At 41.0% G+C, this 25,077-nt stretch overlaps 2 protein-coding genes across 3 annotated transcripts; both read right to left on the bottom strand.

The window, feature by feature from the left end:
- Positions 1–6,748: 6,748 nt before the first annotated feature.
- Positions 6,749–13,744, bottom strand: LOC118390332 (lys-63-specific deubiquitinase BRCC36). Its single transcript, XM_052457321.1, has 8 exons — positions 12,539–13,744; positions 9,932–10,052; positions 9,671–9,757; positions 9,472–9,560; positions 9,325–9,380; positions 9,003–9,134; positions 8,267–8,310; positions 6,749–8,143 (listed from the first exon to the last, which is right to left on the bottom strand). The coding sequence occupies exons 1-8, from the start codon at positions 12,641–12,643 to the stop codon at positions 7,995–7,997; spliced, it is 783 nt and encodes a 260-aa protein (XP_052313281.1). The 5' UTR covers positions 12,644–13,744; the 3' UTR covers positions 6,749–7,994.
- Positions 13,745–14,446: 702 nt separating this feature from the next.
- On the bottom strand, positions 14,447–24,221 carry LOC118390333 (FUN14 domain-containing protein 1-like). Of its 2 annotated transcripts, XM_035780788.2 has the most exons (6): positions 24,065–24,198; positions 22,392–22,512; positions 20,453–20,603; positions 20,253–20,328; positions 16,023–16,151; positions 14,447–15,817 (listed from the first exon to the last, which is right to left on the bottom strand). In XM_035780788.2, exons 3-6 carry the CDS (start codon positions 20,575–20,577, stop codon positions 15,740–15,742), a joined length of 408 nt encoding a protein of 135 aa, XP_035636681.1. In that variant the 5' UTR covers positions 20,578–20,603; positions 22,392–22,512; positions 24,065–24,198; the 3' UTR covers positions 14,447–15,739. The 2 variants fall into 2 exon arrangements, with proteins under 2 accessions (XP_035636681.1, XP_035636680.1); XM_035780787.2 differs by lacking the exon at positions 22,392–22,512 and having other exon boundaries at positions 24,065–24,221.
- Positions 24,222–25,077: the final 856 nt, after the last annotated feature.

The following is a 25,077-nucleotide window of genomic DNA, read 5'->3' on the forward strand; positions in this document are numbered from 1 at the left end:
AGTGAACGGTTTGGTAATATGGATAGCCTAACTCGTGAACGGTTTGGTAATATGGATAGTCTAACTAGTGAAGGGTTTGGTAATATGGATAGTCTAACTAGTGAACGGTTTGGTAATATGGATAGTCTAACTAGTGAACGGTTTGGTAATATGGATAGCCTAACTAGTGAACGGTTTGGTAATATGGATAGTCTAACTAGTGAAGGGTTTGGTAATATGGATAGCCTAACTAGTGAACGGTTTGGTAATATGGATAGTCTAACTAGTGAACGGTTTGGTAATATGGATAGTCTAACTAGTGAACGGTTTGGTAATATGGATAGCCTAACTAGTGAACGGTTTGGTAATATGGATAGTTTAACTAGTGAACGGTTTGGTAATATGGATAGCCTAACTAGTGAACGGTTTGGTAATATGGATAGTCTAACTAGTGAACGGTTTGGTAATATGGATAGCCTAACTAGTGAACGGTTTGGTAATATGGATAGTCTAACTAGTGAACGGTTTGGTAATATGGATAGCCTAACTAGTGAACGGTTTGGAGCATTATTGGATGGACTATGATCATTTCCTGGTAAAAAAAAATGGGAGGTGCAAAAACAAAGGCTTGAACCCCCTATTTGAATTTGCTACATTTGACCAAGTGTAGGTTTGTCACTAGTTAACACAGCCATAAACCCACACTCATAAACCCTAACCTTAAATTAAGACCAAAAAGCTCATGTTTGTTTTCATGAATTTGTACGATATAGCCCATTTTGACATTGTGGCTGTTTTATCTTGTTGAAACCCAAGTGTAGGCTACAGAGAAACGCTGCTAGGCTCTCAGACGACTTGAGAATAGGAATAACTTTGTAGCAGGTGCTTCTGATTTAATAAACATTGCCATGCTGGTGGGTGGTAACATTGAAATAAAACCTAGCCCTGAAACTAAATGTAGGCTGAAAATAATTTGCATGTCATCTCATTGGAAAAGACCTGTAAGACTCAGAAACATCCGAAGTCACACATTTGGATTTGGCACCTCAAGCCCAAATATATCCTACTTTGAGTAAAACAATGACTTATTGACAAACATCGTTGTGCAACATCACGGGTAAGCTCTGGCCATCGTCTTTCAGCTCGAAAAAGGATTTATACTGGTGTGAGCGGTCAAAGCAATTTGAGTATTTTCTAACGTCTAGCAAGCTTGCCAGCAGGCATATCAGCTAAGATAGTTAGACAAGCTACTCTAACTTGATTGATAGCCTGAAAAGGCTTGGGAGCTAGTTATGAGGTTGGGGGATTGGGAACCTACACTATCTCGCTGGCTAGCTAAAGCCAACTTAATAAAATTGCTAGGTGGCTAGTTTTACGGAGACTTTTGTATTTTTTATTAATCAAGAAGGAATCAATAGGTTATATAGCTTGATCAAATTCATTTCCAAACATACCTCCTGCGAGGTGATTCCTGCTCATTCCCGCCAGCTAAAATCAAATAAAAACACTGTGTGGCACTTGACAGTCGACACTCTGTCCTCCGCTACTGAGTATACTGTTTGCACACACTAGAGTATCTAGCATCCTGCCTAGTGTAACAGTATAACTTTAGACCGTCCCCTCGCCCATACCCAGGCGCGAACCAGGGACCCTCTGCAAACATCAACAACAGTCACCCACGAAGCATCGTTACCCATCGCTCCACAAAAGCCACGGCCCTTGCAGAGCAAGGGGAACCACTACTTCAAGGTCTCAGAGCAAGTGACGTCACCGATTGAAACGCTATTTAGCACGCACCGCTAACTAAGCTAGCCGTTACACTAGCATATATTTTCTTCCTTGGTGCACCTTGGAAGGAGAATGGTCTGGTCCAGTCAGTGTACCACCTCTGCAAAATACAACTGGCAGATCTATTTATAAATAATTATGATAAAATGTTGGCTTAAAAATTGTGTCTAGTAAATCATTTCACATCTGAATGCTGAATAACCATATATATTTAAAAATAAAATGTATGACTTTTTTTATCTGAGGGGGCACGTGCCCCCTATGGACATGACTCCTCTGCACACACACTCCAACCAACCATGGTTTCAAATGTTGATGCATCATGGTACCTGGGAGGCACATTTGGATCCTTTTCAGCAGGGTAAACCGACCGTAACTCCCTCTATGCTTGGTGCTCTCCAGTGACAGTGTGACAAAAAGGCCTTCCCTTCATACATGGAGCCACTTACGTGAAATCACTCCAAACAGTGGCACATTTGTTGCACTTGACTAATGTTTAACAGGACATGGAAAATGCTAATTGTTCAAAAGGGTAGGGGGACTGCATTCATTTCAGCTTAGCTCAACTCACTGCAACAAAAGGCTACTTTCTGCAGCCCAACTGAAGGAACAAGAGGCTGACTGGGCACCAGTGTTATCTTCCCTCCAGATGATGACAAATGAACCAAGCAGCCACATCTTGACTCATCTGACTGAACCACATAGTCATGTTTCCTGCATTTAAAAAAAAATCCAAACACAACTCACTAAACTGGGGAGGTCTGTCAAGCTGAGAAGGTTGTCTGGAGGAGTGTGGGACAGAGTTTTAGGGCTGGGACCAGAGAGTCATGCTCCTGAACACAGACAGGGGGGTGTCACAGCTCACTCATCCTCTCAATGTCGTGTCCCATTAGGGGAGCTGCTGCTGGTGTATCTGAAGTGTGCACCTGTTCATCTACCCTCTCATATCTCATTTTATATACTTATAGAAAATGGAAGTCATCAAATGGTTTACTGGCACTCTGCCGTCATGTGGTCAATGTACCTCTCCATCGCCAAGGCTATGAATGATGGCTAATGAAACTAGCATAGAGGAAATTAGCAGATATGTCCACCCAAAGCATTTTTTTAAACTCACAGCCAGGAAACGCAACATAGACAGTAAATGCAATAGGGTTAGATCTCTGGGAGTGAATAATATGTTGCCATGGTTCAGGCCTGGGAAATGCAATCACATTTTAGTATTCACTTCAACTCCTGCCTCACCTGTAACTGCCACATTCATCTTTCTTTTCTTTTTTTTGTTCACGTGTGCTGTGATTTACGACGTCACAGAATGTTTATTCAATTGAAATAAGTCAATAAAACAGGGGAAGCCACTGCTACTGACTGCCCACGATGAGCAAAAAAACTGCATCAGGACTTAACGCCGAACGGGAAGCCATTTCTCTAATGGATTAATACATCTCAGACTAAATCAAAGACGTAAATACTTTTAGAGTTTATAGGTTGGGAACCAGAAGACAGCGAGGGCTTTGAAAGATGAAGGTCCTCTTGGTGGGAGAGGTGGTGATTTAAACACTCTTCAGGCCATGAGCTGGAAATGGTAAATGAACACAGGCTCCAAAAATATCAGGATCCAAAACGTATCCCAAAAATTGCACAAAGAATATGGGTTAACAGTAACATGTTATCTATGTATGCAATATCTGGAATTAATCTGAGGGGGAATCATATTTTTTTCTCTTGTTATATTCAGTCATTTTTAGTAAGTGTATTTTAGTCTTTGGGACAAGAACAGGGAGCCCAGTGTGAAGCCTCTGGAGTGATGTTAGTGAGGGATGTCCTTCAACACAGCCTAGAGGGGAAGATGACAACATAGACCCACATATCAGGTGATATCTCTGGGGACAGGGGGGATGGAAATGGTTGACTGACCTGTATAAATAAGGGGAGGAGAGAGAGAGAGAGCGAGCGAGAGAACAAGAAAGAACAACAGAGAGAGAGAGTATGAAATGAGAGAGGAGGGGCATTTACTGCCTGACTCCAAGCTTAAAATAGCATCATTGTCTAGACGCTCAACTCCCAACCGGGAATTAACAAAATACACTTTGGGGAATTAAGAAAAGCACATCCTGCAAAATTAACATTTACAGTTTTTCTCTCAGGGGCCAAGTAAAATGGCATCTGGTTTTCACTGAGGCACTTTAAGAGCAGTGTGTGTGTGTTTGCAGAGGACAGTGTCCGATGGGCCCCTGACTATTTCAGAGATAGTCATTAAGCACTGTCACTATCTGGGACGTGACTGTTCATCAAGACCTCACCCTGAAGCTAGCAATGCACTTGTGTGCCGTACTCTGTGTCCGCCTCAGCCAACTCCCTGTTGTGTCCCATCGAGGGCTGGCCTTACACCCCCGCTCCCATTCCCCACCCTGACCTCCATACACACTCTGATTTATAGAGGCTTGCAGTTTTTCACTCCTCTCACTCAATAAAAGGTGCACTTCTTCCAGAACTAATAAACACAGAAATGATGGGAGGAGAACTGCTGTGATTGCGGTGGAGCGTCACTTTCTCTATATCTCTGTGTGTTTGCCTCACATCCTCCACAACCAGAGGGGCTTCACAGTAATAGGACTAATTACCCATAAGACTAACAAGATTGCAACCTGCATGTGAATATAGGTAAATATACAGGATTTGGTACGATAAAGTAATCAACGTTTTTAACTGTTGTGTTAGATATGTGCTGAAAATGTAGGGCTGTATCCCTACACATGTTGTGCAAGCAGCAGCAGCGGCCCCTTGATGTGTAAAAGTAGGCTTGCACTGCCCCCTTGTGGAAATACATGTTTGTCATACCATTGTTTGACGATGATTGAGAATTATGATGACATGACGTCACTCCACCAACATCGATTCCATAGTAGGGGCCATATTGGTTATCTAAAAACAAACTACATTTATGCAAATTACACATTTTTTGTGTCAAATTAAAATTACGCGCTAATGCTCTCCTCTACTTCTCCCTCCTGTCCAGTGTCACCTCCAAAACGGTCTAAGACTTAATGAGGAACCTACTGCACCTGCATGTGTGTTTCAGCTCCAGTAATAGCGAGGGAAGTTTTGTTTCGAATGCCTCTATTTCCTATAAACATTTGCAACATATTTACAGATGAATAGTCCTAGTTTGTAGTGCTAACGGAGAAGACCAGCAGCGTTCTTTCCAGCACAAACAATGGGATACGACAATGTGGCTATTTCCATCCATAGAGTGAATTACAGCTGACGCGTGTCCATCAAACCAACCACTGTCCCTTGCTCGAGTCCTTGGGGGATGGAAAGAGGCTGTCTACTGTAAACGGGATGATGTCATGGCCACTGGTCTCGCACAAGGATTCCATAGCAACAGCAGATTGTGAGAGAGAAAAAAAGGAAAGCCAAACAAGACTTGGAAAACTGGAGTCATCAGTCCAAACATCCAATCTGAAAAACGTTCAGTCATCAACGTGAGGCCTCTACTGCAGAATAGTGAAGGATGGGGTAGAATTTGCTGAAATATTTGATCTTGTCTCTATTTTAATTGTAATTATTGCTTGGAATAGGTCCACCGACAATAGATGTTCCCCTCTGGATTAGATTGCAATGGCAGTACTTTGATAAATCTACAACAAATTAGTCTGATGCACTTTTTCTTCTAAATGCTTCATTTGTGTCATTGGTAACGAATGACACCTGAACAGAATTCCCTTATAATGTAGCATGTTAAAGTCATCTGAAAGGTTTAACAGGGGATGACTTTAGCCATTTATCTATTCTGAAGCAATATATTACAGTTCTATAACCTAGGTCGGGCTGAGGCAGAAGTCACCATGAATTACAGCAGGCAGCAATGGTGCAGACACAGTTCCCGGTCAGCAGTTTATCGTAATCAACCTGTCACCAAACCTCCGTTTCCCGAGAATCATGGGTTCCCTTCCCTCCACCCCTATATTGGAGAGTCTCGGATCCACAGTGAATGATGCAAGCAATGCCATCTCACATTAGCAATGCTATGCTGCGTAGGCAAACACCATCCACAGAGAATCACTGATGAGAGCATCTGTGTTAGGTTGTTGATGAAAATGTGATTACACAAAACCAAGTTAAGAATCCAGCACATATTTACTCCGGTAATCTGGCCATTTCAGCATCTGTTGTCTTTCATTTTTGAGATGCAAAAAGCCTTGTATCTCTGGAGAACAATGCCTCTACCTAGTGGAATACCAAATAAGGTTTGTGGATGGTTGAGGATGTAATGAGGGTAATTATTATTGTGATTAGAATGGCAGCCAAAGCACTCAGATTGCCAGATTTCAAGTGAGCTTTAGAGACATTAAATCTAATGTTATCAAAACGCCTTAATACCGTGTACATCGCCTGACGTACATGATGCCTTGCAGTTGCCACTGATTTCTGGTTGGCGTTACTGCTAAAAGGGCCTTCTATAGTTCCTCTCACAAAGCAACTTTTTCACCTCACGGAAAGCTATTTCAGCATTGTGAGGCATCACTCAATAAGACCATAATGAAGATGGCTCAGGAAATTGCTCGTTCCATCTCCCTGACGTGAGCGCTGCGGCATGACTCAGCCAGAATACCACTCCAGCTGATGGGCAAAGCTGTTCCTATAGCAACTCTCAAGACACACAGAGATGATCAGAAGATAATATTTTCAAACCTTGTCTACATTATTTGTTTCCATGATTTCTATAGTAGACACACAGAACCAGGCCACCTGAAAATGTTTATTATTATTTTAACCAATCAACGTCAAAATGTGCTGCAAAATGTGCTGTTGGTGCCATGCTAACCTATCCCTGTACTAAAAACAACATTTACTTTTGATTGTGTTTGGTGTAATGATAGATGAAGCCAGTCATTAAGTAAACTGCTCGCCCAATTTTTTAGATTTGGAACTGGTATGGCTTCAGTCAACTGACACAAATATTTAAGATGGTGAGTCATAAAGAGAAAAATCAGTTTAATCCCTCAAAACAACAGAACCTGTACAAGCATGACAAGGCACACAATGACTAAGCAATGGCTGCTAAATAAGCTACTATGGTTACACCATACATTCACATGTAGACATCGTTTAGCTAACAACGCTGTATTTTCCAAACGGATATAAAGCAATATCCCATCTCCCCCATCTCGTATGAAATAGTTAATTACAAAAATTGTACCTCTGCCCTTCTATGAGAATCAACATTTGAGGTTTTCAGACAAAATGCCTCACTCAGGACTCAAAACTCTGCATTTCCATGAAATACCTTATGAAAACATTCATATGTACAAGAAATCCAATAGCTGTCAAAGGAGATGGCTTTGATTTAACTTGGAGCACAAATAAAGCATGACATATTGCAACATAGAACTATTTTTTTTAAACTTTATAATAAGCAAATACCTGGATATACTATGTTGTCACATTTTGAATTGGCAATTCACATGAGACATCCTTCCATGCTCACAGTACATCGCACCATCCATTATAAATATATCAGCAATATGGAAAAACACATCCAATAATCAGAGCCAAAGAACTAAAAGAAAGAGAAATAGTGACATGTTCTCGTAAATACAGTAGTGTTTAATAGTACACAGAGGATGACAGGAAAACACTCCCTAGGGTGTGTGTGGTGGCATTCAGTTAGCAATGAGGAGATTCACTTAGTCACTTGCTCTCGTGTTAGAAGGTCTATGGCACTATGAGGAACATGTCAACATTACCCCTTTTTCTCCCCAATTTCGTGATATCCAAATTGGTAGTTATAGTCTTGTCCCATCACTGCAACTCCCGTAAGGACGAGGGAGAGGCAAAGGTCGAGAGCCATGCGTCCTACGAAACATGACTCTGCCAAGCCGCACTGCTTCTTGACACACTGCTCGCTTAACCCAGAAGCACCAATGTGTCGGAAGAAACACAGTACAGCTGGCGACCGAAGTCAGCGTGCACTGCACCCAGGCCACCACAAGGAGTCGCTAGAACGCAATGGGACATACCGGCCGGCCAAACCCTCCCCTAACCCGGACGACGCTGGGCCAATTGTGTGCCGCCTCATGGGTCTCCCGGTCGCGGCCGGCTGCGACACAGCCCGGGATTGAACCCGGGTCTGTAGTGACGCCTCAAGCACTGCAATGCAGTGCTTTAGACTGCTGCGCCACTCGGTAGGCCCACGTGTCTATTCCTTAACTCTCTCCCTCTCACATCGTTGCCAACTCCTGAGTTAGTCTCTCTTTCTCCAGCTGCAGCTCAATGATGTTCTGTTTGTTCTGCTCCAGACGATCCTCCAGCCACTGCAGCAGGGGACCACTCACAGCAGACATCTGGCTGCACAGGTTCTTAGTGAAGACTGAAACGCACACACGTCAAGTGGAGTAAGAAAGCAGTCAAGACATAGATGCATCGTTGGGGATATTAATATGCATACTGACACAATTAAATATCAGTTATCAACAAATACATAGAAACCAACCTGAGCCATTGTGTATCTTCGTGATCGGATCCAGTTGAGTTAAGCTGCAAAGAAAAGAAATCCTGAAATTACTCTTAACAATGAGCAATACACAATGAGCTGCCTTGAGTTCATAGTATTTTCTTCTGGAACCAGTCTTTGCTGCAAGACAATTTTGTTTATTATGGTAGACAAAGGGGAAATATCTTCTGCGTGGCAAAGGCAATTGCAGAGGGGGCTCAACACACTCCAAATCAGAGGTACCTACCAGTTAGTCTTGCGGGGCCATCCATCCAAATCTCATCTCGTTGACTTGACTATTGGAAGTCTGGAGAACTTTATTACCGGATTTTGCATTTGAATGGGAGCGCTGGCTGTTAACGCTCCCATTTAAATGACTGAGTAGAATTACATTTTCCCCCTTGTTTTGTCTCTCTTTTTACTACCGTGTTCGACAATGTTTTAGTAGCCTATGCGACATTAGTGTTGCAAGTCAGACAAATGATCAGAAATACAACCTTCGCGATTGTGTATGGTGGGCTGCACAAGTTTTGCGATTTCAAATGGTCACACCCATATTGATCGGGCCAAAGCTCGCCACACACCCACGAAATAAGAGCAAACACACATCATCAAAGGCTGTTGAAGAGCAGTGCACATTGTTTTGGGGAAACATGTCGTTCAGTAAAAACAGTCACGCAACGTAGCCAACTCTGAACCAAACTGAATGCTCCCCTGGGCTTCTGAGGCAACCTACCTGTGAATCTTTCTGTAGGTGTCCTGCTCTTCCTGGCAGAGGATTCTGGGAAGCTCCACTGCTGATTCAAGGCACACTTTCCCAATGGCCTCGTGTGGAATCACATGAATTGGGATCTCAATTCTCTCGTACCTTTATCAACACAGATCAGGGATGTAATTCAGTATTTGTGTCAAAAGACAATCAATTAAATATTTGTCTGATTAAGTCATGAGGGAGAAATAATTAAATTATCTAATAACACTTAATTTTGTTTAACGAACATCTGGATAGGATATTCATTTCACCGCAAACAGTGGTGTCCAAACAGGGGCATACTTACTCAGAGCCTTTCTGGGCTTGGACAGACTGGAAGCAGGTGTAGAGAACTCGACCGGTCTAAGATAAAATAATTATTGAATTTGTTCGAAGCCCCTTTGTAAATCAAAATGACATCATATATTTTAAAATAGCTGTCATTAATCCTTACTTTTGTGTTCTTATCCTCAATGAAGCAGGAGAATATCAGTCCAACAAAGCCCTGGTCCATCATTTGATACATAGCCTGTGTCCTCACATCTGTTGTAGAAAATGAATGATTTTCAGACACTCTGACTGAAAAAGTTTGCCACGACATTGAGAACTAACAGTGTGGCATTGATGTGGTGGAGGGGTGCTCTGGTTCTTACCCACATGTGATGGCCACACAGTGATGTGGGGGTGAGAGTGGTACCAACCAACTACACGCATCGGCCGTCCAGTCATTTCAGCCAACCTGTAGCTCTTACTAAGGAAATTGATGATCAAAATGAGACAATGGCCTCAGGAATTCTATGATACCGCTACCTGTCACACTGACATCTCTGTCACGGAGTATGTCACACTGACCTGCAAGGCACCACCAAAAGACAGAGATTTAAGTTATTGAATGAGACATCACACAAAGGATATCTCTGCTTCGGTTGCCGCTGAAGACAGCTGCTCAGGCGAAATTTCCACGCGATCCTTCCTCTTGTCCGAGCGTCGGAGAATAATAACAGAATGAATGTGGACGATGCGGTTGGTGTCCACCTATGTAAACAAACCAGGTGACTTTTAGAAAGCAGAAGAATTAACAGGGTAGCCAGCTAGAATCAATATCAGGTGCCCCTAATACCAAGTTGTAGGTATAGGCCAATTGAGAATATGAATGTAACAAAGGGTACATTAAAGGTAGATAATATGCATGCATGTAGAAAGCAGAGGCGTGTCTAGGGTCCCCCCTGAAATCTGATTGGCCACCCCCAGAAATTCTGAGTTCTGATTGATCGTCTCTGAACATATTGACAATTATGACAGAAAGACCCGTCAATCTCAACAGAGAAAGCATCTGGGCTCCAGATACTAAGACAGAGGGGCGCCGTTTGCCTCGCTCAGATGTTTTCTCTAGTGAAATAAGATTCAGCCTCTTGTGAATTGAGGGAAAATTATGAAACAGAGAGACATGAATGTGTAATAATTGTATATGTTTGTTTCCTTATTGTAAAAAGCCTGGCTTCACTTGGCATCCTTGAATACACACCACTTTGTAGGCTTAGCATCATTACACGTATGGTGTTTGTAATAGATGTCCCTTTCCATTCAAATGGCGGGTGCACTGTGCAGTGTTCAAATGCTAGATTTATTTTGGAGTAGAAAAACATGCACAGGTAACCTACTTTTTTAAGAGTGATTCGTATGACAATCAGATATGAACACAACCAGTCATTATGTTTTTGACACATTAAAAAAGGTAATCCATTTTTAGTTAAATTACATCTTTACTATAAAGCCCATGTGTGCAGGCACACGTAGGATGTCCCATTAAAAAAAAAAAAAGAAACCTCCAGAATCTCACAATATAATTCACACTCTGGATGGCACTTTCAAGTGAATTTACTGCTGTATGCTAATACCCTTATATACAATCCTGACTTTGAATGCAAACACCGTAACAAGACTTTAGTAATGGATTTCTAATAGTGTCAGGTGGGGATCCAAAAAGATGACACTTTTTTCTGCCCCGAAACATGCAAAAAAAGAATCTGTGCTAGGGGGAAACGCAGGTTTAACTAATTAGACAACAAAATAATATCTACATGATCAGTCTCTGTGTGTAAAATAAAAAAGTGGTTAATGTGAACCTAACTCACAGCTAAAAAATGTAAAGAAAGCAATTTATTTGATGCCTAGACTTTACAGCAAATGACACTCAAGTCTTGAGAAAAAAAACAACACACTAATATTGCAGTTAGCCAAGACAGCCTTTATGATAGAATGTTTGTGACCACACACACACATCTAAATATTGCACCTGGGCAAAAAAAAAAAACTTAAAGTAGAAATAGAATGAAACAAACAGGCATTCTATTTTTGCTCTATTATAGTCACCACTATAGTAGACCTCGATCAAGTGCACAAGGCTACATGTATGCAAAAATAACATTCACTGAGTAAAACATTAAATAAGCCCCCCACACTCACACACGTGTTACTATCACGTTCAACACAACAAAGGCAATATATTTGGGCTACACTGCACATTATTACATTATACACTTTCTGCCTGTGGACATCTGCTCTACAATGTGCCAGCAGAGCATGCCAACAAAGGCTCTCTTTTTGGCAGAGAGTACACCTGCCATACCCCTTTTTATCCACACTATATTTAAAAAGTGAGAGAGGGAAAGTGTGTTGTGTTCCTTTCAACTCTATAGTGGCATCCAGCTTAAACAAGGCCCAGCTCCAGCTCATCCCTGAATCCACTTGTTTAACAAGCAACGCCTAATTTTCACCTAATTCTCTCATTCTGAAAAAGTACCAGATACGTTAGAGGGAAAACATTAGTTCACAGATAGTAGTTAGTTCGTTAGCTAGTTAACATTTCACACAGATTGCCAGGCTCCAGTAAGCAACTAACACGTTATAACTTGAGGAACAGCAAGGAGTCGCATACCAGTTAATACTATAGCGAATTGGTTAGGTTACTAACGTTATCTCATCTAAGTTTGCTGTCTGACTTTATTAGCCAGCTCATTTTCACACCATCAATTCAATGATTTGATCAGTCAAATTGGCTAATGTTACTCAACCTTTCTCTGGCCAGTTAACTGAGAATTCGATCCAACTAGCAAGATACATAACAATGCTAACAATACTTGTTCCACCACACCTCCTCCCCCACATCAACCTTTCCAGTTTTTCGGAAAAAGCTTTATCCACTTCCCCAGAGTCAGGTGAACGCGTGGATACCATTTGTATGTGTCCAGTATGAAGGAAGTTAGAGGTAGTTTCGCGGGCCAATGCTAACTTGCGTTAGCGCGAGTATATGGGCATATTATACCTGTAATGTCGAACCATCATAATTACATTGAAAAAAATACACCTTGCATTAAAATATGATGCCCTGCCCTCCTAAACTGGGTCTATGCCCCACTTTGGCCACCCCATTTCAAATGTTCTGGACACACCACTGGTAGCAGGCTAGTTATTGCTTGCTATCAAATGATTTGGCTAAATAGCTAGCTTGCAAACGTTACCTCCCCGATGCAGAGTCCCATTACTTCCTCCTTCTCGGTACTTAATGCATGATTCATGCAAACCAAAAAAGCATCTGATTCGAGGTGTACTGCGCTCACTGCCATGTTATAGTACTATAACGGTCTTGTTCTCTAAAAAAAAATAGGATCAATTATGCTATCTCTCAAACTTCACAAGCTAAAGCTAGCTTGTCAGCGACTTTTCTATCAAAACTTGTTACAGAAACAATATTCCGTTGTTGCCAAGAGGCTGGTAAAGTCTGTGGTCCTACCTACATTAGTGTAACAAACTATTACCACTTAGCGCTCAAAAGCGTACACTTTTTTTTTTAGTCGTGCGTTATCCACAAAAACAATACATTTATAGACAAACAAAATAATATAATTATTATTCTGCAATTTAATCAGCAAAGTCCGTAGCGCAGCCAATCCAGTCGGACGACATTTGAGTAAACACCCGGGATTCCGGAGACGTTCGCAGCAAATATTGTGTAAGTCTTGAATAACAGGTATAAAATCATGAGTTTAACATCTATAATTGTAATATCTACTGGTGGTTAATGGGTCATAATATTTGTCCACGTAATTAATTATGTCCAAAAATGGCCCTTATCGGACACTGCACTCTATTCCCCTCTGTAAACTGGTCATCTCTGTGTACCCGTCGCAAGACCCTCTGGTTTATGCTTATTTATAAAACCCTCGTAGGCCCCCCCCCCTCCACAGCATTACCTACCTATTTATATGATGTGAATAAATGTTTTGATATCTGATTGGGTTTCATGTATTACATTAACTTGGCCCACTGTGTTTTTCTTCCAGGCAAACAAGTACAGAGAGAGCAGGTGCGGTGATGTGATAAGAGCTATGTATATGTGCTGTGAGCATGCAGGTGAGAAGTCTGCTGCTCAGGGTTTGCATATGAACAAGTCTCAAATGTATATTCTTTCTACAGCTTATTAGCATACACCTAATATGTTCCCACTGTTGATGATGCTTATTATGCATTAAGGTTGAACCAAAATACTACATGTAACATATCAAATACAAAACAATGTATGTTGATGCTAATATTATGCACAATATTAAATTATGTTTCTATATGATAATAGCCTAATATTTAATATGCCATAAACTGTTGAATAGTTTCACTAATTAACTTAATCATTATGACACACCCCTCACTATTGTCATTGGTTACACTAATCGCACTGTCTACATAACCTGGTTCAAGTATTCATGACATTAGCCTGACAAAGGCACAGTGATGCCAAAATGTTGGTAAATACCCAATAATTTACTGGGAGTTTATATATGGAGTGTGCCACTCTATTTTGGTAGTTTAGGGTTTGTGAGGGAACAGAAGTCAGAGCCTAAAAGCCCTTCTGCATCCTGACATGATTGCAGACACTTGAAACTGTAGAATATAATAACAATGCTTCTAATGCAGGGATTGGCAACACCCGTCTTTGGAGGCCAGAGTGCTGACACACTTAACCCATTCCTAGCAAACACAGCTGATTAAACTAATTCCATTTTTAACTGAAGATCATGATTAGTTGATTGGTGTCACAGTTGTGTAAGCCGGGGTAAATGTGTGACACCACTCAGGCACCGAGGACTGGAGTTGCCCATCCGTGTTGTAATGTAATAGAGTTGTTTATATTGACAGTCAATTATCCTAGGAGGACGCAGTCAGTAAAACTCAAACAAAATCATTCTAAAAGACAATTCACTTGATTACGTCTCCCAGAATGATACATTTTGCTTGTAACAAAATATTGCATTTTAACAGTGAAAAATACTATTAAAGCTTTTGACAGCACATTTTACACTTTCCTAATGCTAAGTACTTAGGCAAGGGTTGCATTGAGAATAACAAACATTGGAGAAATAATTAGAGGAAACTAATTTCTATCAGTGTATTTGTCATCCCATATGTTCCATACAAATGGCTATTGATATCTTCCATGTATTACATTCATAATTGTCCATAGTTTGTTAAACAGAAGCCTTGTATGCTGGGTGTATTCATTAGCCTGATTGTTGTAAAATGTTGTCTATTGCAAAAAGCTCTGCAACAAAAAACATTTACGAGGAAGCAAACAGAACCTACCTGAATTTTTCAGAAAGAACAAACTTGTTTTCACTGCAAAACATTTTCCGTTTGGAGTAAACAGGTTCCGTTGCACTACATTTTACAACAGAATCCAAATAATGAATACACCCTAGCTTTTGATAATGCGCACAGCCTGTACTTACACACATGACACGCCTCACTCTTAAGCAGGGAATTAGAAAGCCAAATCATATGTCCAGTCTTGCCGTCTCACTCCTTGGTCTCAAATAAATACTTCACACACGAACCTCCTGCACTGCATAAGTCAATACTATTGGGGACGGTTAATATGCACCCATGATTTTCTTTGAGTTATACTTTGAAAAGTCACTGATTTTCAGGTAAGAATATAACTTCAAATACCATTCAAACTTGTGTTACTGTGGCCTAGTCCTGTCATACAATATTTACTCATACATGTACATGCTTTTAACTCAAACCCTTCGGTTTGAAGTAACATTTAAACACATAACAACCTTGTTGATCTTAACTTAGAAAATGAAGGATGTTACAAAACACGTTAAAGGGCTTTGCTCCAGTTCTAGGGTTCTCCCCAAAGAATGTAAAAGGTGCTGCTCCACTATGTATCATAGGCCATTTTTTCTCTAGATTGCAGGAAATGGCAGTTAGAGGTGCGTCATAAATAAATAAATAAACAGAGTCCAAAGGGGGGCACTACACCTCTCCGGGCCACCCCCCAGCCATACTCAGCAGAAACACCTTGTTTAAAAAAATTCCTGGGGAGAACCCTGAGTTCCATCTGAATGCATACAGATAAAACTATTGAAGTGGATCTGAAAAATCTCTCAAATAAGTACCATACCAAAACAACCTGTAGAAAAATTAAAGCCAATGCTCCTGCCATATGTGCATAGACCATGCATAAACTTTAACCACAGACATAGTATCTAAAAGGCTGTTTTCAAATTGACACATGCCCAAAAACCCACCAAGCCTATGAATTTGCTTGACATATGATATCAATGGAGTCTACTTACATATCTAGATAGCTGCTTAGGTTTAAGCTGTTTTCAGCCTTGTATGAGACAAAAATATTAAGTAAAGACCGAAATGAGAGGCTCTTAAGAGGCCAAGCCCAGCAGAAATCCCCCAGCAAAACCTCCTGTGAGGATAATATTCTTCTTCACAAATGTCTGCACCTGGTAAGACAAAAAAGAAAAAGCACCCTTAAATCGATGGTAAAGTTTTGCAGAGTATTGTTCTTTAACATTGTTCTCTTTTATACTCTGGAGTAAAAAAAAAAGGTGTGGATGACTTCAAAATCATTTTAGTACTGAGCATATTAAAACATGAATCAGAGAAGAAACATCCACCATTTTGTAATAGACCATGATAACCCCTTACCTCATCCACTTTTGTCCTGACTTCCTTAGTGGGCTTTTCTGCATTCAACTTCAGCTGCTTCTTGGCATTGTTTACATCACGCTCCACCCTCTTCCAGTCCACTTTGATGTATCCTGTGTGATTGGCAATCTGGAAGGAAATGAATCACACCCACCAATAATGGCAATGTGACTTGGTCATCATAACCATAGAGATACAGTGCCTATATGAAGTATGCACCCCCGTTAACTTTTTTCCAATTTTGTTGCATTACAAAGTGGGATTGAAAGATTTCATTGTATTTTTTTTTGTCATTGATCTACACAAAATATGCCATAATGTCAAAGTGAAAAGAAAATTCTACAAATGTTTACAAATTAAATAATGAATTTGTTCCATAAGTATAAGTATTCACCCCTTTGTTTAGGCAAGCCTAAATTAGTTCAGAAGTCACATTTGGCTTAACTAATCACGAAAGTTATGGACTCTGAGAAATAATAGGGGATGACATGACGTTTGAATGACTACTCCTTCCTCTGTCCCCAATACATACATAAATACATCTGTGAGGTCCCTCAGTCAAGTATTGAATTTCAAGCACAGATTCAACTACAAAGACCAGGGAGCTTTCAACAGCCTCAGTGATTGGTATATCGGTTACAATATTAAATCAAACATTTACTATATCTTTAAGCATGGTCAAGTTAATCATTATGATGTGGATGATGTATTAAAACCACCCAGACACAAAGATGCAGTCGTCCTTCTGAACTGAGCTGCAGGACAGTAAGGAAACTGATTAACGATTTTAAATGGTTGTGATGGTAGAAAACTGAGGATGGATCAACAACATTGTAGTGACTCCACAATAATGACCTAAATGACAATGAAAATAACAAGAAAAAAAATATACAGATAACAAATATTCCAAAACATGTATATGATACAAGGCATAAATGCAATGTTGACTAGACCAGGTGTGTCCGCGTGCATGTTCATTTTGTCCTTCCACACCAGACGCAATGAGGACACGCAGTTTGAAATATCAAAACAAACTCAACCTCATATATTAATTTGGGGACAGGTCGAAACACATGAAACATTCATGGCCATTTAGCTAGCTAGCTAGATCATTTGTTCAGGGATATAAACATTGGGCTGTTATTTTATCTGAAATGCACAAGGTCCTCTACTCCGGCAATTAAGCCACAGATTCTTGTAATCTTTCCTCCTTCAGTCTTCTTTTGTCTTCATCTTCTTTGAACTTTATATGTCGGTTGAAAACCAACTTTAAGGTGCATTACCATCACCAACTGGACTGGAGTGTGGACCTCAGTTCAGCGTCCAATCACCCACCTGGGTATATGCTGGAGGTCGACCGATTAATCGGCATGGCCGATTAATCAGGGCCGGTTCAAGTTTTCATAACACTCGGTAACCGATTATGGCCGACTGCATTGCACTCCACAAGGAGACTGCGTGGCAGGCTGACCACCTGTTACACGAGTGCAGCAATGAGCCAAGGTAAGTTGCTAGCTAGCATAAAACTTATAAAAAACATAACATAATCACTAGTTAAACTAGTAATATCATCAACCATGTGTAGTTAACTAGCTTGTCCAGCGATGCAAATATGCAAATAATCAATGCGGTGCCTGTTAATTTATCATCAAATCACAACCTACTTCGCCAAACGGGTGATGATTTAACAAGCACATTTGTGAAAAAAGCACTGTCGTTGCACAAATGAACCTAACCATAAACAATGCCTTCCTTAAAATCAATACACAAGTATATATTTTTTTTAAACCTGCATATTTAGTTCAAATAAATTCATGTTGGCAGGTAATATTAACTAGGGAAATTGTGTCACTTCTCTTGCGTTCTGTGCAAGCAGAGTCAGCATATATGCAGCAGTTTGGGCCGCCTGGCTCGTTGCGAACTGTGTGAAAACCATTTCTTCCTAACAAAGACCGTAATTAATTTGCCTGAATTTTACGTAATGATGACAACATTGAAGGTTGTGCAATGTAACAGCAGTATTTAGACTTATGTAATGCCAGCAGTTTGATAAAATACGGAACGGTTCCGTATTTCACTGAAAGAATAAACTTGTTTTCGAAATGATAGTTTCCGGATTTTACCATATTAATGAACTAAGACTCGTATTTCTGTGTGTTTATTATATTATATTTAAGTCTATGATTTGATATTTGATAGAGCAGTCTGAGCGATAGTAGGCAGCAGCAGGCTCGTAAGCGTTCATTCAAACAGCACTTTCCTGTGTTTGCCAGCAGCTCTTAGCAATGCTTGAAGCACAGCGCTGTTTATGACTTCAAGCCTATCAACTCCCGAGATTAGGCTGGCAATACTATAGTGCCTATAAAAACATCCAATAGTCAAAGGTATATAGAGCTAGAAATAGTCCTATAATTCCTCTAACTACAACCTAAAATTTCTGGGAATATTGAAGACTCATGTTAAAAGGTACCACCAGCTTTCATATGTTCTCATGTTCTGAGCAAGGAACTTAAACGTTAGCTTTTTTACATGGCACATATTGCACTTTTAATTTCTTCTCCAACAGTGTATTTGCATTATTAAACCAAAATTGAACATGTTCCCATTATTTATTTGAGGCTAAATTGATTTAATTGATGTATTATATTAAGTTAAAATAAGTGTTCATTCAGTATTGTTGTAATTGTTATTATTACAAATATATATATATTTTTTAAATCGGCCGATTAATCGGTATTGGCTTTTGTTGGTCCTCCAATAATCAGTATCGCCGTTGAAAAATCATAATCGGTTGACCTCTAGTATATGGTCCTAAAAACCAATGAGGAGATTGGAGAGGCGGGACTTGCAGCGCTTCAAGCATCAAAAATAGAACCAAGTTCTGTTTTAGTGCCTGGCTACGCAGATGCTCGTTGACGCGCGCAAGCAGTTTGGATGAAATTATTGGCATGTGTAGATTTATTTTGCAATGCTCACGCACACAAAGCCCTCACAAACAAAATCATTCTAAAAGACAATTCACTTGATTACTTCTCCCAGAATGATACATTTAGCTTGCAACAACATATTGCATTTTAACAGTGAAAAATACTATTAAAGCTTTTGACAGCACATTTTACACTTTCCTAATGCTAAGTACTTAGGCAAAGGTTGCATTGAGAAATAATTACAGCAAACTAATTTCTATCAGTGTATTTGTCATCCCATATGTTCCATACAAAGGGCTATTGATATCCTCCATGTATTACATTCCATAATTGTCCATAGTCGTTTGTGACATTCTAAAATGTTGGATGCTTTAAATGCCAGGATGTCATACTCATTTTGTATTTTCATCTAGTAGAATTCACTGTACACTTGAGGAAGAGAATAGTATTTTTGTTATTCTGTTTCTTGTACTCTTACCCCTTTTCAGTGATATCCAAATTGGTAGTTACAGGCTTGTCCCATCGCTGCAACTCCCCTACGGACTCGGGGGAGGCAAAGGTCGAGAGCCATGTGTCCTCCGAAACACGATCCTGCCAAAGCCGCACTGCTTCTTGACACACTGCTCGCTTAACCCAGAAGCCAGCCGCACCAATGTGTCGGAGTAAACACTGTACAGCTGGCGACCGAAGGGTGCTTGCAGGCGCCCGGCCGACACAAGGAGTCGCTAGAGCACGATGGGACAAGGAAATCCCAGCCGGTCAAATCCTCCCCTAACCCGGACGACGCTGGGCCAATTGTGCGCCACCTCATGGGTATCCCGGTCATGGCCGGCTGTTACACAGCCTGGGATTGCGATGCAGTGCTTTAGAATACTGTGCCCCTCAGGAGGCCAGAGATTCATCTTTGAGTGTGTTGTCAAACCTGTGTGTGAGTTTGACAACAGCTGATAAACAGCTACGGGGACGCGCTGTACCAAAATTAACGAATGGTAGGAATCACTGCAACTGTGCATTAGATGTTGCATTCTCAGTAGGTTGAGCCTAGTGTGCTAATATTAGCTACTTACTGCTTTTTATTTTTCTAAACAGTACATTCTAAATAGTATGTAGTATGATTAGTACACAGTATGCAGTTTAAATAAGTAGTAGGCAAGCCAGATTTCGGACACGGCCATAGTCTATGGTCATAACACAGTGTCAGAATCTGTGTTAAATGTGGCTCAATAAAATTGGTCAGGTGTCATTTAGAACTAAGGATTATCAAAACAAGAAAATAAATTGACGTAAAGAAGTCGAACCCTACCTGAAGGAAAAAGAAGCCACCACCCACTGCCGAAGCTGCCAGCTTCCCAACTTTCTGGAACAAATACCCTGCACACCTAAGAGGAAACACAGCAGTCAAAACAGAGAACTGCCAAGTAATTTAACCGGTTAAATTGCTCCACCAGATTCTCATGGCTTAGTTCTGTTTAATATTAACACATTCAGGACTGATCGACTCACCAGCCAGACACTCCACCAATGGCAAGCTGAGTGGCAACATTATACTTCTCTGCTACGGGCCCAGAGTTCTCGCCAAATACTTTGTTCCACCATCTCTGTTTCTTGGCATACTCTACTACGTCCATGACTTCAAAGGTCTCCTCACTCTTATCTAGAAGAACAAGTCATAATTAAAAATGTGTCATACGCTTAATCGTCCTTGGCTCACGTGACCTTGCAAGACACTGAAATGCATGTTGGATGGCCTCAACAGTAGAAATAATGTGTGCATTGTGTATCTTACGCCACGTCGGATGCCAGACAGTTAAGTTAGGTGGTTGTTTTAGGGGGTAGATCTGCATAATTTCCAATCCCCACATATACTCCCAGCTTATACATACATTTTACAGACATATTTTACAGACATTATATTTTACATTAGTTATCTTTTGTTATTTTTAGTCCCACCATCCAGTTTCGATTTCCATTTGTTATATACATTTAACTGTGCTATTTCACCAAAGTTCTGAACCTTTCTATTGACATAGTCTACAGATTGCAAATTAAAGAAGCAAATGTTTGCTAAGAGTATTATATTATTTTTCGATTTACTGACTTTTCAAATCACCCAGCAGTGCTATTTACAGAGTTAGCTCCAGGTAAATGTTGCAATTGTTTAAAAACAAGCTACATACGTGCAGTACCAAAACAAGTGATGTAATGATTCTGTCTAGTTGCAGCAAAATCTGCTGAGCATTCTATTGGTTGCAAGAATTTTGTATAATCATTTTAAATGAAAAACTAAGTTTTGAATCCAGCATTGTTTTGTGTATCAGTTCAATGAACCATGTGCCATGGAATTGGTATATTTTTGGTTTTGGTTTTGGTTTTTGACCTAGCTGATTCAAATGATCAACTACTCGTCAAACTTTGATCATCTGGGGCCTCCCGGGTGGCGCAGTGGTTAAGGGCGCTGTACTGCAGCGCCCAGGCCGCGACCGGTAGGTCCGTGGGGTGACGCACCACAATTGGCCTAGCGTCGTCCGGGTTAGAGAGGGTTTGGCCGGTAGGGAAATCCTTGTCTCATCGCGCACCAGCGACTCCTGTGGCGGGCCGGGTGCGCTAACCAAGGTTGCCAGGTGCACAGTGTTTCCTCCGACACATTGGTGCGGCTGGCTTCCGGTTGGATGGCGCTGTATGGCTTGGTTGGGTTGTGTATCGGAGGACGCATGACTTTCAACCTTCGTCTCTCCCGAGCCCGTACGGGAGTTGTAGCGATGAGACAAGATAGTAGCTACTAAAACAATTGGATACCATGTAATTGGGGAGAAAAAGGGGTAAAATAAATTTAAAAAAATAAACAAATTTGATCATTTGAAGCCGCTATGTTAAGTTTAAAAAAACAATACATGCACCTCTTGGGGCCTAGAGGACCAAGAATGGGAAAAGCTGCATTAAGTACAAGCCTAAAACAGACCAGCCCAAAGACATCTAATGGGTGTCGATTTCTCATTCAGTCAGACAGACTTGTGATTAGCTCAGTAGAGCTGATGCTTGACCCAGCTTTGTCTGGGTCAAGAACACACACACTGGCCTGGCAGACAGCAAATCTTTGACATATCCTGCAAAACAGTGTAACCCTTTCATTCAGTTTTATGGAATTGTCCTGTTAATAGTTTCAAATAGTATCCCTCCCCCCCCCTCCTTGGCATTATCAGTGATACTAGAAGATTCGAAACAAAAGATATTAAAAAATGCAACATGTAAAGTGTTGGTCCCATGTTTCATGAGCTGAAATAAAAGATCCACAAGCTGTTCCATACGCACAGAAAGCTTATTTCTCTCAAATTGTGTGCACAAAATTTGTATACATCCCTGTTAGTGAGCATGTCTCCTTTGCCCAGATAATCCATCCCCCTGACAGGTGTGGCATGTCAAGAAGCTGATTAAACATGATTACCTTGTGTTGGGGACAATAAAAAAGGCACTAAAATGTGCAGGTGTCGTCAGAACACCACAGATGTCTCAAGTTTTGATGGAGCATGCAATTGGCATGCTGACAGCAGGAATGTCCACCAGAGCTGTTGACAGAGAATTTAACATTCATTTCTATACCATAAGCCACCTCCAACATAATTTTAACAATGTTGCAGTACGTCCAACCAGCCTCACAACTGCAGACCACTTGCAACCACACCAGCCCAGGGCCTAAACATCGGGCTTCTTCACCTATGGGATGGTCTGAGACCAGCCACCTGGACAGCTAATTAAACTGGGTTTGCACAACCAAAGAACTTCTGCACAAACCATCTCAGTGAAGCACATATTCTCACCTTCGATGACCACTATCACGCTGGAGAAGTGTGCTCTTCACAAATTAATCCCAGTTTCAACTATACCGGGCAGATGTTTTCTGTTGTGTGGGTGAGTGGTTTGTGGTTTGTGAACAGAGTGCCCAATGGTAGCAGTGAGGTCATGGTATTGGCAGGCATAAATTACTGACAACGAACAAAAATTGCATTTTAAACCAATGGCAATTTGAATGCAGAAATACAGTGACGAGATCCTGAGGCCTATTGTCGTGCCATTCATCCACCGCCATCACCTCATGTTTCAGCGTGATAATGCACAACCTCATGTCGCAAGGATCTGTACACAATTCCTGGAAGCTGGAAATGACAGGTTTTAATGGACTGCATACATGTCACCCATTGAGCATGTTTGAGATGCTCTGGTTAGACGCGTACCACAGCGTGTTCCAGTTCCCCCCATATCCAGCAACCTCGCTCAGCCATTCCACAGGCCACAATTAACAGCCTTATCATCTCTAAGCGAAGGAGATGTCACCCTGCATGAGGCAAATTGTGGTCACACCATATGGTTTTCTGATCGATGACCCCACCTTAATTTTTTTTTAAGTATCTGTGACCAACATTTGCATATCTGTATTCCCAATCAGGGCCAAATGTATTTATTTCAATTGACTGATTTCTTATTAACTGTAACTCAGTCAAATCTTTGAAATTGTTGCATGTTTCGTTAATATTTTGGTTCAGTGTAAAACAAGTAGGCGGGGTCCTATAACATGGCCTTCCTTCACACTACCCCCCCATGAGACCTCCGCAGTTGTCAGTAAACAGTCAGACATACTGTAATGTCATAACAGCTAAGGGGTAATACATTTTCGAAGTGATTGAACTAGCCCAATGTTTGTCGTAGTATGTAAAATGTTGTAGCTAGCTAGTTCAGTAGTTAGCCTACCAAACCTAGCTACCAACCAACACACCCAGGCCACTGGAACCTAGCTAGCAACATGGAGTTAGTAAAAATCTCATTTGACAAAATACATAGCACTCCCCTCTGAATAGCAGGCGTGGGGACTAGCAAACGAAGGACGCTGGTCCGCATTTCGACTATCCGTTTGCTAGCTAACTGCGATTGTTAGCATAAAACGTTACACATTCTACCTTAGCTAGCTAACCTTCCGAAGGACAACCATGTTCATGTGCATTAGCGTAACTGCATTTGTTTGATGGTATTTGACCTCTTTACTCAGATTAAAGACTACGTTTTGTGATATAGGTAGCGATGGCAATATATTTAAAATATTGATATTGCTAACTTGTTTCTCACCTTTATTCTTCTCTGCCATGTTTCTCAATACATTTGGTTGTCACCCAGCCCATCCGACATGTCACGTGTTACATCACAAAATTGGCCCGTACCATTTCGATGAATAGGGCCTTTACACACATCCTACCTTTCTGGTGTTCATTAGACCATAGCTCAATTGAGGGTTTCCCAAACTCGGTCGTGGGACCCTGGGTGTACGTTTTTTTTTTTTGACCTAGCACTACACATATTGACTTTCTTCACACGCCCACCTCTTATATCTCACGCATGGGAAAGTACTGATTTTATTTTTCTAATCAATCCATTGTATATAGTATGTTAACTTTTCAACTGTGCTCCAAATCATTTTGAAATAGGAGCAACTGAGACTGCAATTTAACATCAAGCACGGAATCTCTATCATTGTCCTATCTTGCGGTCTAGCAATGTAAGGATTTGCATTTTAAAGTAACGCCCCTCAAGATTAGAGTGGAGCTGAATGGAGAGCAAGGTTGTCTGCTGAGTTTATGTGCTGAGAGGACAGTGCACCGTCTAGCCATACTCCCAAGTACTTGTATGAGGTGACTACCTCAAGCTCTAAACCCTCAGAGGTAGTAATATCACCTGTGGGAAGAGGGGCATTATTCTTACCAAACCACATTACCTTTGTTTTGGAGGTGTTCAGAACAAGGTTAAGGGTAGAGAAAGCTTGTTGGACACTAAGAACGCTTTGTTGTAGAGCATTTAACACAATCCGGGAGGGGCCAGCTGAGTATAAGACGGTGTCGTCTGGATATAAATGGATGAGGGAGCTTCCTACTGCCTGAGCTATGTTGTTGATGTAAATTGAGAAGAGCGTGGGGCCAAGGATTGAGCCTTGGGATACTCCCTTGGTGACAGGCAGTGGCTGAGACAGCAGATGTTCTGACTTTATACACTGCACTCTTTGAGAGAGGTAGTTAGCAAACCAGGCCAAAGACCTCGAATAGGCACCAATACTCCTTAGCCGGCCCACAAGAATGGAATGGTCTACC

The sequence above is a fragment of the Oncorhynchus keta genome, chromosome 11 (assembly GCF_023373465.1).
Source record: "Oncorhynchus keta strain PuntledgeMale-10-30-2019 chromosome 11, Oket_V2, whole genome shotgun sequence".
NCBI lineage: Eukaryota > Metazoa > Chordata > Actinopteri > Salmoniformes > Salmonidae > Oncorhynchus > Oncorhynchus keta.

Excerpts from the sequence above, each read along its gene's own strand:
- LOC118390332 (XM_052457321.1), bottom strand. The coding sequence starts at position 12,643 with ATGGCAGTGAGCGCAGTACACCTCGAATCAGATGCTTTTTTGGTTTGC. Across the intron at positions 9,135-9,324 it reads CAAGCCCAGAAAGGCTCTGA|GTACGAGAGAATTGAGATCC; the intron begins GTAAGTATGCCC and ends GTGTTGATAAAG. Across the intron at positions 8,311-9,002 it reads ACCTACAGAAAGATTCACAG|CTTAACTCAACTGGATCCGA; the intron begins GTAGGTTGCCTC and ends TTTTCTTTGCAG.
- LOC118390333 (XM_035780787.2), bottom strand. Across the intron at positions 20,329-20,452 it reads ATTGGTGGAGTGTCTGGCTG|GTGTGCAGGGTATTTGTTCC; the intron begins GTGAGTCGATCA and ends GTTTCCTCTTAG. Across the intron at positions 15,818-16,022 it reads TCAGGACAAAAGTGGATGAG|GTGCAGACATTTGTGAAGAA; the intron begins GTAAGGGGTTAT and ends TTGTCTTACCAG.